The sequence below is a fragment of the Thalia democratica genome, chromosome 4 (genome assembly GCF_965202585.1).
Source record: "Thalia democratica chromosome 4, ktThaDemo2.hap1.1, whole genome shotgun sequence".
NCBI lineage: Eukaryota > Metazoa > Chordata > Thaliacea > Salpida > Salpidae > Thalia > Thalia democratica.
Window position 1 is genome coordinate 25,248,343 of NC_139168.1, and position 17,011 is coordinate 25,265,353.

Below are 17,011 nucleotides of genomic sequence, written 5' to 3' on the forward strand. Positions count from 1 at the left end.
AATGTAATTAATCGGCTTTTTTTTCAAGCAAATGTATAAACTTGTTGCAATTTGTAGATCTGTAATTTTGTTTACACTATTATAAGCTTCTTTTGTAATTTATGGTAATTTAACGGGTGCCTTGCCAAATAGGTACACTTTTTTTGCAATTATGCACCAGTTTTTAATGGCTCACTGAGTATATAAAATGCATTTTAAATACTAACTTTAAAAATTCAACGCAAACTTATTAAAGACGATATGTAAGCTAATAAGTAAATTAAGCAACAAGAAAAGGAAAGTCAATAATATAAGATCATTAAATTTCAAACTAACTAAGGTATATAAGTAATTAAATTAAATAAGCAACTAGATAAAAATAGTAACATTTATAATTGTTCGTTGATTTAGTTGTTTTTAAGCTTTGTCCATATTTTTAAAGTGAAAAAAAAGTATAAATTTTTTTCATTTAATTTAATGTATTTAAAAAAAAGTTACTTTCTTTAACGTTGTTTGATATATGGTAGAAGATACTTTCATTCATAAGAAAAAAAAAATATTTTTCAACCTTTTCAGTATTTACTTAAGATTTAATAACATAATCAAACACTTTAATTTTTCTCGTTAAAAACTAAAACTATTTTTGATTAATATACTAACAACTTATTTATAACATTATTATTTGGTAGATAAAAATTATATTTTTTTTATTACTTTTTAAATAACTAAAAATAATGCCATTTAGTTTATTAAAAAATATTCAATTTTAATTGTATAACAAATTTTTTCAAATAAGATTTAATGTACAAATAATCGTGCAAAATAATATTATAATAAAACTTAATAAACTTTTAATTTAATTAGTACTACTTGAAAAAAAATACTTATAAGATTATACACTTTATTATAAAAATTCAAAAATAAAACTCTTGTACACAAATGTTTTAAATAAAAATAGTTTAAGTATCTAAAAAGGCTAGATACAGATCATCTGAGTACACTTTTATAGTTTTTGTTAAAATTGTATGTTATTAGACAGACTATTAATATCATTAGAATACGTATTTTAACTATGATTTCGAAAATTTAATCAATTAATACTAAAAAAACTAAAAACTAATTATCATTTAAAACTATGAATACATCCTTAATCAATTTCCATCAATTCATATTTTTTTTAAACTGTTTCTTTTTAATTATTAAGACTATCGAAATATTTATACTTCTCATTGAAGTTTTTGAGAACAGTAATATCATTCAACACACACTACTATACAACACTATTCATGAGTAAATTTTGATAAATGCAATCTTATGATCAACTTTAACATTATATTTTACTTTATCAAATCAACCAAGTTGCAAAAAATTTAATTAGTAACTGTATTTTAAAACCTTATTATTTATTTATTTAACATAAGATTCAATTATTTACCAAAAAGAGTAATAATTTGTACGGCTTTTTTAAAAGAATAAGTTATATTTTTAGCAAAAAAGGAAAGAAAGACTTTTTAAGTTCATTATAAATAAGTAAATGTTAGAATAAATAATTGAAACTTAGAATGGAGTAATTTATTTGTACTCAAAACATATAAAAAAGATATAGAGTTTGTAAGGGGCTGAGTCTTTTAACTTTTTGTAAATTCAAGTCATGATAAAAACTTTATATTTCTTCGGAACACCTTAAGTCAAAGAAATTAGTACTTACATAAGGTTCGTGAAAATTACTGCTAGTTATCTTGTTTGTTTCTTGTTTTATTTATTTCACTTTTTTTTTGTTAACTAAACAGTTTCAATAATGTACATATACTGTAGTGTTGCAAAAAACAATTTACTTTTTTGTAAATAATAAATTATTGAATCAATAGTTGTGTATGTAAGAAAACTGCAATAACTTATTAAGTGGATGAAAGAAAAATATATAAAATATATAAACCTAAAATCGGCATTTCTATTCACAACTCTTTAGCCGAATGAAGTAAGTCGTAAACCAGCTCAATATTTTATTAAGAGACTCAAATTCGAAACAATCCATGAGCACATTTTTATTTGTAATAGTAATTGATTTTTATTTTTATCAAATGAGATATTTATATTCATAAAACTAGAAGTTGAATAACATTAACTATTTATTAATTTTATTGTTTCTTATTAGATTGAAAGTAAACTTGTTTTGTATTTATTTAAATTAATGTTTAATTTTTATACTATAAGGTCATACTTATTTTACAGGTTTATCAAATACTAATTAAAATATATTTATAGGTCATCTTAAATAATTTTTAAAAAACTTTTGATGTAAATAATATTTTTGTTTCTTTAATATCAGTTTGGGGAATATTTCTAGAATTTGTACTTTGAAGAGAATATTATGCATGTCATAAAAAACTGGCTTTAACTCGAACTTAGTTTAAATAAGCTTTTATAACATAGAAGTTCTATGATAGAACAATTCGTTATAAATTGTAATCGTTATAAAATCTAGTTTAAAATTTTTTAATTTTCTACTAAATTAATAATAGCACTGTAAAACAAACAGTAAAAACCTACACATAAAAGATTAAGTTAAAATGAAATAGTATAGCTCTAATAATTAAATAATTTTTCTAACCAAAATTAAGTAAATGTTTTAGTCAATATACTTAATTACTGTTTGCAATCATTCTGTTTAAACTTACCTAGCTTGCATCTAGAAATGCTGACCATTTTACTTATTCCTTTGTATTCTAAGAGTTGTAATTTAAATTTACTAAGATTTGATTTGATTATTTCTGAGAAGTTTTAGCTAAACTTTATTTTAATTTTTTTTGTTATCAAAAACTTGTTTGAAATAATGAAAAGCAAGAGGTAATATGTGAATCTGTAAACGTTCAGATTTGAGAACTTTTTCTTTGTACTTTTCGATCAGCGTAGACAAAAACATATTTTATACAAGGAAGCTTAGTTAGAAATATTATTGGTTTTAAAAGATAAAACTACTAATATTAGTTATATTTTGTTGAGTAAGTTTAAAAATGTTACTTAAAATCTAAACGATTAATTACAGTCTACAATACAAGTTGATTGTAGCTAAAATAAATTTTACATTGATATAAATTACTGAATAAACACAGATATAAAGTAATCGATTAGGTAATTACTTTAAAAAGGTATGCAAACGCGTAAAACACGAACTAAATATCAAAATGAGTTAAACTAAAACATCTTTGTCAAACGAGTTCACGATATTTTTTAACAGACCAAGTTTAATGCACAAAAAATACATGAAAAAAGGTTAAACAAAAGCTAAAATTTTTGTTTCTGTAAAAGCCTTAAAGTTAGAACTTTAAAAACGAAAAAAATATTATTGCAAGTTTATTTATGAGATTTGGTTTCAAATGAAGTTCTAAAAAACAAAACTTACTAACTATGTTCGTGTTTTTCTTGTTTTGAAATAGGTGCTTAATAAAGATTAATACCTCTATTTTTTATGTAAGTCGTTTTTAGCTGACTATTTTTTTACAACATCAATATTAGTTTACAATTAATATTTAAAAAGTAGTATTTTCATATATTCTTACAAATAAGTTCGTAATAAAATGCTAATGCCCACAAAGCCTTAAAAATTTTAATGCTTTTATCGTTTAAATTAGAATTTTTTGACACTGATTTGTTTATTAGCAATAAAAATAAGTTCGACTTAATTTGAGTAATTAAAATTTCAGTTAAATATTTCTTTAAAGCACAAGATGATTCCAAGACTCCAAAGGTACAACTTTATAAAATGTTAAATACATTGTTGCAAGTTTTTTATAAAATTTAATGTCAAAATAAAACTTTTTCAATGCTCTAAAAATCAAAAACAACCTTTTCGTTATTACAACGTTTAAAGGATTCACTGGCTACTAAGTGGCTTGGGTAAGTTAAACCAAACAAGAATTTTGAAAGCTGTGCTAATTGTTAGTGTATTTAATTTGTTTTACAGAAACTTTCATTTTTCTTCTCTTACTTTTAACCTATCGCTGACTTTTTTTTAACTAAGCCTCTACTTCCAGGCCATTAATCTTTAACATGAGTTTAAAGTGAAATACACGAGCAAAAGATCTTTTACATCGTTACTCGGTTAATATCGTTCAACAACATAACAGTATATTTTACCCTTGTTTAAAAACCATTAACTTTTTAGACCGTCAAAAAAATTTACATCGTCATTTCGTAACAAAATCTGAACTGCAGGAAGGTGTCATAGATGCACGAAGTCACTTTTTGCACAAGGTTTAAACGCTCTCATAAAGAACTGTTTTTCTATGAATGGAAAAATAGTTTTCATACTGATTTTGAAATTGTTTATTTTTGATTACACTAAAGTTCAAAGTGACAGTGCGTGCAAAAGTGACGCTTGTGAATTTGTGACTCCTGCCCGTTCAACATTCCTATTATATTTTATTGGTTAGATTTAGCTTATTGATTAAAATAAAACTGAAAGTTCAAGAAAACTTACAAAGTTTTACATAAATGATAAAGAGCCTTCATGGAGCTTTCTTTAAATCATTTTACAGGGTTGCCAAATGTTTTTGGAAAATTTTCTCCAGATTTTCAAAATTTTCTCCAGGTTTTTAAAATTACAGGCTTAAGGGTCTATTTTTAGTTTTAAAATTAAGTTTAAGGTAAAAAACTATGTTGAATAGTAAAACGACATCGAAAAGATATCGTAAAGCTTCTTTAAATGTTTTTTTTTAATTTTATTATCTATACGATAGATTTTTTGTCTAAAGTCGAAATACTACTTAACATGTAAAAATTTGTTTAAAGTTCCAGATATTTTAGAAATTTTTGTTCATAATTACAGGTTTTTTAGTGATTTTTGTCCAAAATTCCAGGTTTTTTAAGCCTAAATTGTCAAACTCCAGATTTTTTGGCAACCCTGATCTTAAATTAAGCACAATAGGTTTTTGTGATAATTGCCACATGTAATAAAAAATTTCAGCTAAAAACTGCAAGGCCGCATTTTTTGGATTCAATACAGCTTGCAGTGGAGTGGTTTTCAGAAAATCGAATGTTGCCAAGGTAAAAGTTACTTCAAATCATCTAAAATTTTGTACTGGGTGTTTTTGTGATGTTTCCCAATTGTAAATAAAGACAAGCTGAAAACTCAAAGGTTACCGTATTTGTAAGCACTCTAACATACAGATGAATATTTTTTTTAAATCATAAATACTATATTTGTATTCCAATGATAAGTCAACTATCTTAGTTGATAGTTTTGTTTGAATATTCATCAGAAATAAATTTCAAGGGAATTATTAATATAACATTTATGTAAGACAAAAACAATTTATTTAACTGTATGTTCGCTTATAACTCTAATTAACTAATTTTTTTCGGGCCAGAAATATTTACTTGAATGAAAGCAGTAAGTTTTAACTGAAGTTATACCTTAAGTTTTTACAGAAACTTAAATAACAAGAGTCTTGATCCATGGGTGATTTTAAAACAGAGTACTTGAGATGTAAACATAACCTCTGACATAACACTTCTGGCTAAAAAAATATATAGGAATACGACGCTTAAAATATAAACTTTTAATGCAGCAACATAAATTGAACATCAAAAGAGTAAAAATGTGTAACATGTAACAAATATATAAAGAACAGCAAAACAAAAAAAAGCAAACAAACCACAACTTCTTTCAAGTCAAACTAAAAGCGTAAAAACATTAAAAATAAAATTTTAGAGCTTCAAAATAGTTAAATCTAATTGCACAAGTTTTGAAGTAGATTTTAAAATATTAGGAACACATTTCTCTATATAAAATAACTTAAAACTTGTTTTAATATATATTAAAAAAACTGTAAAAAGCCAGCTTTTCACAGAAAACAACAAAATGTTAAAAAACAACCGAGTTTGGTTTGTAAAAACTAAAACTCTTACAGATTTAAACAATTTTTTTGTGAATAAAATAAGGCAACATAGTAGCAAGTCATGGAATGAATAATAAATACTTTTGATGAAATCTCTATGATTAATTATTGTGTATAACTTGCATAAGTAATCTAATTACAAGTTGTTGAAAGCTACGTTTTGTAAACAACAATAAAACTAATTGCTGATGAATGTTTTCATTTTGCCAAGCAAAAACTTTCTACCAACATTTTAAGCTAATTAGACATATTGAAAATATAAAAGAAAAAAATTTGAATCTAAGTTTTGTATAAAAACTATTAAATAATCATTTTAATATACAATACTTTTTATAAGTCAAACTTTAAGCAAAAAGCACATTGAAATTTTTACACTAAATCTAATTTATAAAAAAACAGTTTTTTTCAACTTTGTTTAAATCCAATCTAAAAAATTATACTTAATACTTCAGTAAGAATTGATAGTTACTTAGATACCACTGGTATGAAAAATATTGAATTTCAATTGGTATGTCGTTACAAATAGAGAATTTTCATTGTTCGTCAGAAGCCTCACTTCCGTTCGAACTACCAATAGAATTCCTTCTTTTGTGAAAATTTCTGTACTGTTGCATTATATCGTCTATCAACTATTTGATAAAAAAAAAAAAAGTATATAGTTAGGTCATAAATAGTTTGAATTACACATTTATTTTCAATAAATTTTCTCAAATATTTTAAGGCTAATGAGAGGTAAGATATTTTTCCACAACTTAGTATTAAAATTAACTTTAGAAACATGGCGGTCCAAAGTTTAGGAGTTTAACAGGAACCGTATGCAAAGTGCAAACTAAAGCGTTGTAAAAAGTTTAATTTATTAAAAGTCTAATTTCTATTTCCTAAATGCACTATCAAAAACTAATTAATTTAATGTAAAACTAAAATTTAATAAAAAATATTTATTTATTAATTCGTTATTTGGTCCATCCTCCCACTCCTCGCTTATCCGGCTAGTTTCAGTCGAGAAGTTAATTTGAAAAATATGAAAACAGCAATGTTTTAACTTTGAAACTTAAAAGTGATATGAGTTAAAATAGTTGCTTTGTTTACTTTTTGTCTATTTTAATTGATAGGTTCGTTGAAAAAAAATATATATAAATTACATTAACGGTTAATTTAGTGTCCGTTTACTATACCAATTACAAAATATAAAAAAGAAATATGTTTTAAATAAAAACAACGGTTTGTTCTTATCTGGTTGAAGATTATTCGGCCACAACTACAAAAAAGCTTGCCAAACATGACCGAATAAGCGAGGAAGCATTGTACTATACATTATAAATGACTTATATTTCATTAAAATTTGAAATTTATAGAAAAAAAGTAACCAAATCCCAAAAAATGAATATCCTGAATTTTTAATACTAAATTTATGATAGTTGGTTACGTAATCTTAAAGTAATTATTATGAATCTAAATTGAAAAATTGCCATCCTACAACAATCTCAATAACCCAAAGCCCATAGTTTATTGAAAAATCCTTTTTCGATAAAAACTTTTAAACTGAACAACTACGCACTACAAACAAAAATAAAACCTTGGAAATTCTCTGAGATCTCCTCGACGGTGGGTAGGGGTCTTGCAGCCTCCTTCTAACTTCCGCGATCCGATCCCTGATCACCTGGTGGGGATCCCTGATGACTTGGCGGGGGTTCTGAAGGCCGACTATGCCGTAGTTGAAATCGGTGAAATGCAAGTTCGTTTGCACGCAACGCGGTCTCTTCGGGCTGCGGTTCGAGGGGAAAAATTAGTAGAGTTATGCGCTAACGTAAAAAGTTTTAGAAGTTATGAAATTTTGTCAACTTGCTTTACAACAAAAAGTAGTGTTGTAGAAAAGTTTGCGCAATTAAGACCAAAGGGTGAAACTTGTAAAACATTCAAATTTTAAAAACAAGTTCAAAATATTATTTCAAATAAGTACAGGGTTGCTACTCGTTTTTTCAAATTTTTTCTATGTTTTCCAAATTTCTTCCAGGTTTTTATTTTTGGGTCTATTTTTAGTTTAAAGTTTAGTTTAAGATAAGAAAGTGTGTTAAATAGTATAAAAACATTGAAAAAAACTGTAAAGCTACTTTAAATATGTATTTTAATAAAAACAATTTTTGATGATGACAAAATTTTTTTATTTATATCATAGATTTTTTGAGTCAAATCTAAATTTTACGACTTAACATGTAAAAATTGTTATAAATCCAGATTTTTTTTTGTGATTTTTGTTCGAAATTCCAGGTTTTTTTTCAAAATTTCCAAATTCCAGGTTTTTTTGCCTAAATTGTCAAATTCCAGGTTTTTCCAGGATTCCAGGTAAAGTGGCAACCCTGAAGGTAAATTTGCTTCTATTATTTATAAGCATTTTTCTTAATTTTATTATAACTTAAACTCAACTAACAAATTTGAACCATGTAAAATTATGTTTTTCAAATTTTCTGAACTTAGTAATAAATATAACAAAACTTATAGTATATAAAGAAAAATTATTAAGGTTTTGAATTTTGACAAAAATATTAGTTGCAAAACACTTTCAATAACCAAACAACAACTAAATATTCAAATTGCAATTATACTAACTGAGCAAGGGTGCAGTTAGGACCTAATGGACAAAAACCGATCAAATAATTGACACAAATTACTCCTTTCCTGTGCCTCTTTTCACAGTTTGGTCCTGAAACATAAAGTATTACAAGTATTGATATTTATAAAGTACTAATTGTATTTGGGTACATACTGTACACCAGATTTTCCCTTTTTTAAGGCCCCCTTTAAAGAAATTAAAAAGCTATGGCCCCCTCCAACAAGATTTCTTAAAACTACCATTAAAAACGCCTAAGACCTTCTTTTTTTTGCACTTCATCATCAACTTCAGAATATCTAGTGTAAGTTTCAAATTATGGCCTTGTGGCTTCCCCTTCTACGGCTTGTGGACCCCTAAATTTCTTAAATTGTTTCCATAATATTCAGTATAAGTTTCAAAACTACCATTAAAATCGTATAAGACCTTTTTTTTGCTCTTCATCATTAAGTCCAGAATATCTATTGTAAGTTTCAAATTATAACCTCATGGCCCTGTGGGCCCTTTTCTGCTCATGATCCCCTAAATTTCTGTAATGGCCCTCAGAGGGGCCACTTGACCCACTTTTGGAAACCCTTTTGTATACTTATCACTAAAACAACAAAAAAGTCTATTATTTTATTATTTTTCGATTGTTACAAGTAATCTACAAACTATCTAAAAGCTTTGAGCGATTTGTATAAAATTAATTACAATGTTTAGTTTGATAAAGTTAGAGACTTATCTAACATACTAATAGACATATAAAACCCTTTTAGAAAGTATTAAAAAAAAAAAAACATTTTTAAATTGCTTATAACAACTTGTAAACAACAATTTTGTTATTTTTCCTGTTTGTTAAAAGTTCATCTATGTATACTTTTTAATACCCCTCTATAACAATACATAATGTGTTTAATGTTCTCAAACAAATATTTACCTTTAAAGCAGAAACCAGTCTCATAATCACTACACAGTGGGATTTTGTCAAGCGGGTCGATATGCTGGTACTGACAGTCTTTGTTATCGCATCTTCCTGTAATATTACTTATGTCAACTTGCTTGTTCATTTATTTACTTGTCTGATATACACGTTGATCAACAAGCAAAACTAAAAGAGCATAGCTTAAAATTGTTTCAACATATATTTTCTTCATAGTTCTTACACAAGTATGTGAACAACAAAACCTTCGAAAAATATTATTAGACTTTAAATATTTTTGAAAAAAAACCTGTAAGCTGCAAACATAGCTGCCAAAAACTGAACTCAATTACTGGAAGAAAAAAATATAAGGTTTTATATTACGAGATGGATTTTCAAATTACTTTGGCATACGACTCAAAGACTTAAAAAAATCCAAAAACACACCATGGACGGGTGCACGAGAACTACAAACGAGACTGTAGAATGTGTTGCAAAGTTTGGAACACGCAAACACCCGTGATCGCTGTGTTATAGAGCGGGTGAAACAAAATAAAAATTATCCGTTTAATGACTGTAATCAGAAATGGAAACCTCGAAAGTGGAATGTTGTACGTTACAGAATTATGTAACTAAAATTATAGTTTTTAATTTGATACTTTTTACCAATTTAGTCGCAAATAAACTGTGATTGATGTTGAAATTGATCATGTCTTAATTTAAAAAAACATTCAAGTTTGACAAATGTAAGCAACTCTTATCATTTAATAATCGTAATTTCCTTGAGTTTTCGGTAAAGAATTAGAAAATTTATGATAATATTTTTACATAGTTTTAATAACAAAATGAAATAACGACTAAGTTTTTAGTTACACTTATTGACACATTTCAAATACAATTATAAAATTCAAGCTAGTCATAAAACTTGGAAACTCAGAAAAGTTTTAAAAAATCATACATTAGTTAAACAAAAACAAAACATAAAGTTCTTTAATGACGGACCTAAATAACTTTCATTTTGGTATCTTAAAAGTCTTTTTCAGCCTAATCTCTTCCAGTAAGTATATAGTTCAGAGTATAAAAAAGTTAATAAGCATTTTTTTGCTTAGTGAGCAGGGGTGTAAGTCTTACAAACAATTATTTTTCAAAACTAAAACATCATAAGAATGCAATTTGATGTAAAAATAGTAACACCAAAATAATTTTGGCTGGATATCATTATAAAGTATAGTTCGAGCATGCAGCAACATGGTCTTACTAAATGTTTTTAAGGCCATAAAGAGAAGAAGAAAGATAAGCTTTTAGTATATTTTTGCTATTTAGTTTGTGCCTTGCATAAGATACCACTGCAAATGACTGATTTTTATCCCTTATATTTCAATAGTTAAGAATTCGTTCAGTGGTAATTACGTTTTGTAGTTTTATTTTAATCTTCATATGCTTTTTCTTGCTTTACAAAATTCAAAGATATAAGCAATCTAATTAAAAGAGTGTAAATTTCTTTATGAAAAAAATACTTTAATTCTTTTAAAATATATTTTATCCTTAAAATTTTAAATTAGTTTTCTTTACGTAATAAGCTATTAATAATATTTTTTTTCATAATTCAATTAAAACACTTGAAATATTTTAGACTATTCAAGAAAATTTTATAGAAAAACTGGGAAATCAAGCTAAAAAAATAAAGAAGTTACAAGAAAATAGACAGTTCAAAAATGTGGTCCATACTTTGTATCAAAAACTTTTAAAAAAATGACTACATATTTATTTTATATAAATTTTTACCTCATATAAAAAGCGACTTAAAGGTCATACCTTAAAAATCACAAAAAAAAAGAGGTATTAATAAAATAAAGGTTCATACTTTTATACCACATAAAGTTAAAAAGATAACTATACCTCAATTGAATAGAAATTGGTATGTTCAATAAAATCACACTTATAGTTTACACCATAAAAACTCATACAACATCCATAAAAATAAATAATTTAGTCAAAAATAACTAACCAAACTTTGTTTAGAAGTACTATTCAAAACATTAGCACAAATAAAAAGCTTTTAAAGTAAATATACATAACAAACTAATACAAATAAATAACCAGACAATATAAATCAGAACACGAAAAACAACGAACTGAAATAAGAAAACTGATCAAACTTTTGAAAAAAGAATAGTTCAAAACAAATAGCAATAGTGTAGCATTTTTAAATTACTATTTGTTTTAACTAGTGATGTACCGGACCCGGATCCGGACTTATTTTTAAAATTAGAATCCGGCCGGAACCGGATCCGGACTTTTTTTCCAAATTAGAATCCGGCCGGATCCGGATATCAGACAAAAATGGCAATATCCGGCCGGACCCGGATAGTGAGTCCGGTACATCACTAGAATAAACTAGCCTGAGTCAGAATGAGGTTTTTAAAAACTAAAAAAAAAACTTTAATCTAATAATAAGTAGAACAGCTAGCCACAAGGTTTACAAATTTAGGTGATATTTACAATTAAAAATCTGAAATCAAGTTTTTGAACATAATACACTAGAAATAAAACAAAATATTGAAAACTGGATCAGCTCAAACTCATTCAAAATCTAAAAGAAAACTAGCCTCAGTTTTTATAAAAAACTAAACTAGCCTGAGGCAGTTCAAGATTTTCAAAAATTCCCAAAAATTTTCAAACTAGCAGGGTTGCCACTGTTTAAGTCAATAAAACTAGCTAGAGTGAGTATAAACAAGCCTGAGTCAGAATGAGGTTTTTAAAAACTGAAAAAATTACTTTAATCTAATAATCAGTAGAACAGCTAGCAAAGGTTGACAATTAGGTAGTAAAGTTTTGGACTGATTGTGGTTCACTGACTTAACTTATTAGTACTACCCATCATGATTAAATCCTACCTTATTTAATTAATATCTAACAAATACTAAATTCTAACTGAGACTACTATCTTTATTCAGACACGATAGTTTTGAGTGATGAATCTTTTATATAAAACACAACAAGAAATACTAGCATATATAAAATTATTAATTACTTTGGTAACACTTTAAAAACTGGAAGCTATTTAAATCTATATCAAAAGACTTAAAACAAAAAACTAAAAATTAAATAAAACTTTTAGTAAACAAGAAACTGTATAATTTTTAATAAACTATTAAACTATAAACCTGGCTTAAATATTTAAACAACTAAACACCTGTTGAAATATTCACTTTTAAAACAAAACACTACTTACAATAAGCATTCACAAAAACGTTCAAGATATTTTGTTGCTTCAAGCTACACACCAAACTAACTAACTGCTTACATATAAACTGCCTGTCATGTTTTGATGTTTTGTTGCATCAGTATTTAGTTTGAAACATTTCGTCATATGATTCTCATTGGTTCGTACATTCAACCGTATTAACTCTAAATATTCTCTGATCTCAACTTAAAACAATAAATAATGCAAGTATTCATTCCAAAGTTTTCAATTTTACAACATATGTAAAGAGTTGCATTTCATGAAATGTTTATTTCATAGTTTAAATGTAAACAAATGTAAATTAGTCACGTGTACAAAATGAGCCAATCACGGTAGGTGTTTAGTTTTAACTGACGGAAATGACTCTTATTAATTTACACAGGGTTTGTTTTCGAAAAAATACTTTTCAGTATGCTCTTTTTTACTAAATAGGTCCGGGTCCGGCCGGATCTCTGTTAGGATCCCGGACCCAGATCCGGACTTTTTTTCAAATTAAAATTCGGCCGGAACCGGACTTTTTTTCAAATTAGAATCCTGCCGGAACCGGATCCGGACTTTTTTTTTAATTTAGAGTCCGGCCGGATCCGGATATCAGACAAAAATAGCAATATCCGGCCGGACCCGGATAGTGAGTCCGGTACATCACTAGTTTTAACTAAAAAAGAAGTTGATTTACTATTTTTTGCCACCAAACCTGGTTGTAAATAAAATGTTTAATTAGCACAGTATCATTTAAATTAAAGATTAAGAACAATCATATTAATTCATCTGGACAAACAACAAGATTCCTAAAACAGATAAAAACAAAGCAAACTACCGAACTTGGCAAAGAAGTAGCACTCGGGCATGCGGGACATGTTGTACTCGTGCAGGAAATCGCAGTCGTCACCCTTCTTGCACAACCCCCTCAGCCAGTGCTTGCAGACCGTGTTGTTGTTGGACGTCAGGTGCCGCAGCGGGCACAACCTGCCGTTGATGCACCTCCTCACCCGGAACAAGTTGCACACCGCCGCCCCCGATTCTGCATAATTTAGTTATTTTATTTTTTCACAGTTGACAATAATTGTGCAGTGTTTGCACGTATTCTGTGAAAAATCACGATATTTATTTTTTTACAGTTTTGTAATTTTTACATGATTTTAATTTACTGCATACCACAGCCCCTGGTTTTGCATGTTGATGGATTTTGTTAATTTCAATTGAATTTTTTACACCTTTTACAGAGTTGTAATTTATTATTCAGTGTTGGCCCTGATCTGTTGAAGCCAATGACATTTAGATTTTATTGTATTTTTGGAAGTTTTTATATAAATTTAACTTACTGCACACCCCTGCCCCTGATTCTAAACATTAACATTTTTTAGTTTAGTTTAAACTGCTTAGTTTTATAATAATTGCTATTTTATATACAATTGTGATTATAATTCTGCATTAAAAAAATCTAACTAAAAACTTTAAAAATCAATTAATATTGCAATAAAATATGCTTTTAAATTTGGACCAGCTGTATTATTTTAACATAGTTACATTAATACTTTTAGTTTCTTTAAAAAATATTAAGAACAACAACACCTAGTGATTAAATATTTGTTGGACTTACTAAAATAAGTACTCAATGTTGTGTGCAACTTACTGTCCATGCCAGCAAACGGTAAAGGAAGGATTCCCAGTTGGTTCTCAATTTCATCTTCCATTCTAAACCTCTTTCGTTCAATGTTGGCCACATAACGTTGCATTTTTACTGTAGCTGAAAATTCAACTTTGTGATACTGGCCTTTTAAACTGTATTTTAATTTAAAAAGATAGTAATTCTTTTTTTAATAAAAATAAAAACTAACACTTTGAAAACCATAAGCTTGCATTAAAACATATTTTAGATTAAATCGTTTTTTTTTTTATTTACATAAAGGAAAACTTTGTAGTAAATGAAATATTAGTTTAGACATTTAAAAAAAAACGTTCAAACCAAATCTGGTTGTTGTTTGTGCCAATTAAAAAATTAAACCTTTGTAAAATTCAAATTCTACAAAACTATACTGGAAATATAATAATTTTACGCAGAAGTTCAACTGAAAAAAAGCTATATAACACATCAAACTATATATATTCAAAATAAGTACACTTGTTTTCGTATACTTAAGTACTTTCTTTTGACTTCTTATCAAATCATAATTAGAGCACAATTCTGATTAAGACCTTTTTTTTGGTAAAGCTTATGAACATATAACTATAGGTATTTGTGGACATACTATTATAAAGCATTACATTATATTAATTAAATTTAAAGTCAATCTATTTAGTAGCTACAGCATCATAACAAACATTTGTTTTAAGATAACAACCGTGATGTTTCTACATTAACTACATACATAGTTATTAAAACTTGTATACATTGTTCTGAATATTTATATATTATATTTTGTAAATTTAAAGTTAATCTATTCAAAAAACACTGTGTCCATCTATTTTTTCTGTAATTGACACAAAAATTTCTGAATGTAGTTTAACCTTTAAAAGTATGTATACCAATTTTATAAATATATGTGCAGTTATTTTACTTAAAACAATGTTGTAAATGAAACTCTGATTAAAAATCTGTGTGCATTCTTAGTATTAAAAAGTATTTAATAATTGAAAGTTCATTACCTCAATGAAAAATTATAGGTATTTTATTTACTTGAAATAAAATTTTACAGTAATAACTCACATAAATTCAGAACTATACCTAACAATAGTGCTTTAAAATATTATAAATGAAGTTTAAATTTTAATAGTTTTAAGTTTGATTTTTCATTGAAAACAATTCTTTTACTTCTTTATCTGATAGAAGAGCTAAGCTGTAATTAATTAATTTTAACTTCTTAATACAAAGCAAGGTTAAGGGTAAAACCTAGTTACTAATCAAAACAAAAAGGCCAGTCTGTTTGACCGAAAACTGGAAAAAAAACTTAATAATAAACTATACTATAACTAAAGAGGACTAAAATAAAAACACAACTTCAAATATATACCAGAAATCAAAAACTACCCTTAACTTTTAAAAAATATCACAACTAGTTACAGTTTTGCACAAAATACCAAACAACCCTGTCTGAGTCTGCCTGAACTTTTCAACATCTCAAACTAACCTGAGTGTGTGGCAACCCTGTTAAGAACAGTGTTTTTGTTTTACTTACTTTAAAAGTCACTTTTCAAAGTTTTGGTGATAGACTTGTAAAACATGTTACTTTATTATTTTTGGGCTGCTGCAATATCTGTGGTATAACACTGAAAGTAAAATAAAAACTGCATGCTATTTCAATAAGCCAATTAGTGTTGAAAATGAAAGTAAATTTTGTACAAAAGAAAACATCATAACGCAAGCCAGTGCTGCTTAACCAGTTAGTAGAATGACCAACAAACAGACTCAAGAAAATGAAGAGAGTATAGAAATTATTAATAATTTAAATACCTAAAGTATAACCTCCATATTTTAAAACAAGTTATTAAGGTTTTATAATTGAAGGACACATCTAAATTAAACTTAGCTAAAATAAATAACCGCATTCTAATACAGAAATGCAAGAATTTACACATGTCTAAAGCTTTGTTTATGAAATTTTCTACATACTAAAACAATATTTTAAATTTATGATTAAAATTCATGCATTAAATATTTTAACTTTCTTTATGGTAAAAAACACCATTTAACCTCTACCCTTTGCAGCAATTAACGTTTTCTGGGCAAAAGCAAGTGTATTACATCATTTGCAATTTTACCTGACCCACTAATATATAACTTTTAGTTATTCAAAAACAAAACAAAAACAAATTTTTAAATAAACTTGAAAATACTTTGTGACATTAGGAGAACACTCACAAGAATCTCAACAATAAAAAACGCCAAAGTGTAGGAAAACAATAAAGCTCAAATTCCAAAGCAAATGTTTGCTAAATCTACAACAAAAAAATCATACCAACAATCCAACATATTGCTTATTTTTCATATTGTACATTCTTGCTTAGTTTATGATAATACAAAAATGTTTTTTTTTTGGCTTTAATTTATTCATTACATTTTGCAATCTAGAAGTAAACAACAGTTTTCATCCCAAAAATAATGGGAACTTGACTAAATTCTATTTAAACAATGCATTAATCAAAAAATTTAGATATAAATGAAAATGGCAAACATTAACAAAAATGCTTAAATAATTGAGTGTAGAAATGATTGAAGGACAGAAAAATTCAACTGAATCACTTCTCAGTGAAATTAAAGAACTGAAAGAATACATGGCAAAACAGAGAGAAGGCTCACTAAAGAATTCACTTGCTTTCATTAACAAACAGTTCAGAGACTTTATATTGCAAACTTTAAGAATGAGGTAAACTTTCTT

General features: G+C 26.7%; 1 protein-coding gene across 1 annotated transcript; it reads right to left on the reverse strand.

Annotated features, from left to right (window-relative positions):
* Positions 1-6,331: 6,331 nt before the first annotated feature.
* LOC145834255 (putative cleavage and polyadenylation specificity factor subunit 4-like protein) lies at positions 6,332-14,404 on the reverse strand. Its single transcript, XM_082941635.1, has 6 exons — positions 14,269-14,404; positions 13,453-13,656; positions 9,407-9,502; positions 8,487-8,580; positions 7,456-7,645; positions 6,332-6,484 (listed from the first exon to the last, which is right to left on the reverse strand). The coding sequence occupies exons 1-6, from the start codon at positions 14,369-14,371 to the stop codon at positions 6,413-6,415; spliced, it is 759 nt and encodes a 252-aa protein (XP_082797761.1). The 5' UTR covers positions 14,372-14,404; the 3' UTR covers positions 6,332-6,412.
* Between the last annotated feature and the right edge of the window lie 2,607 nt (positions 14,405-17,011).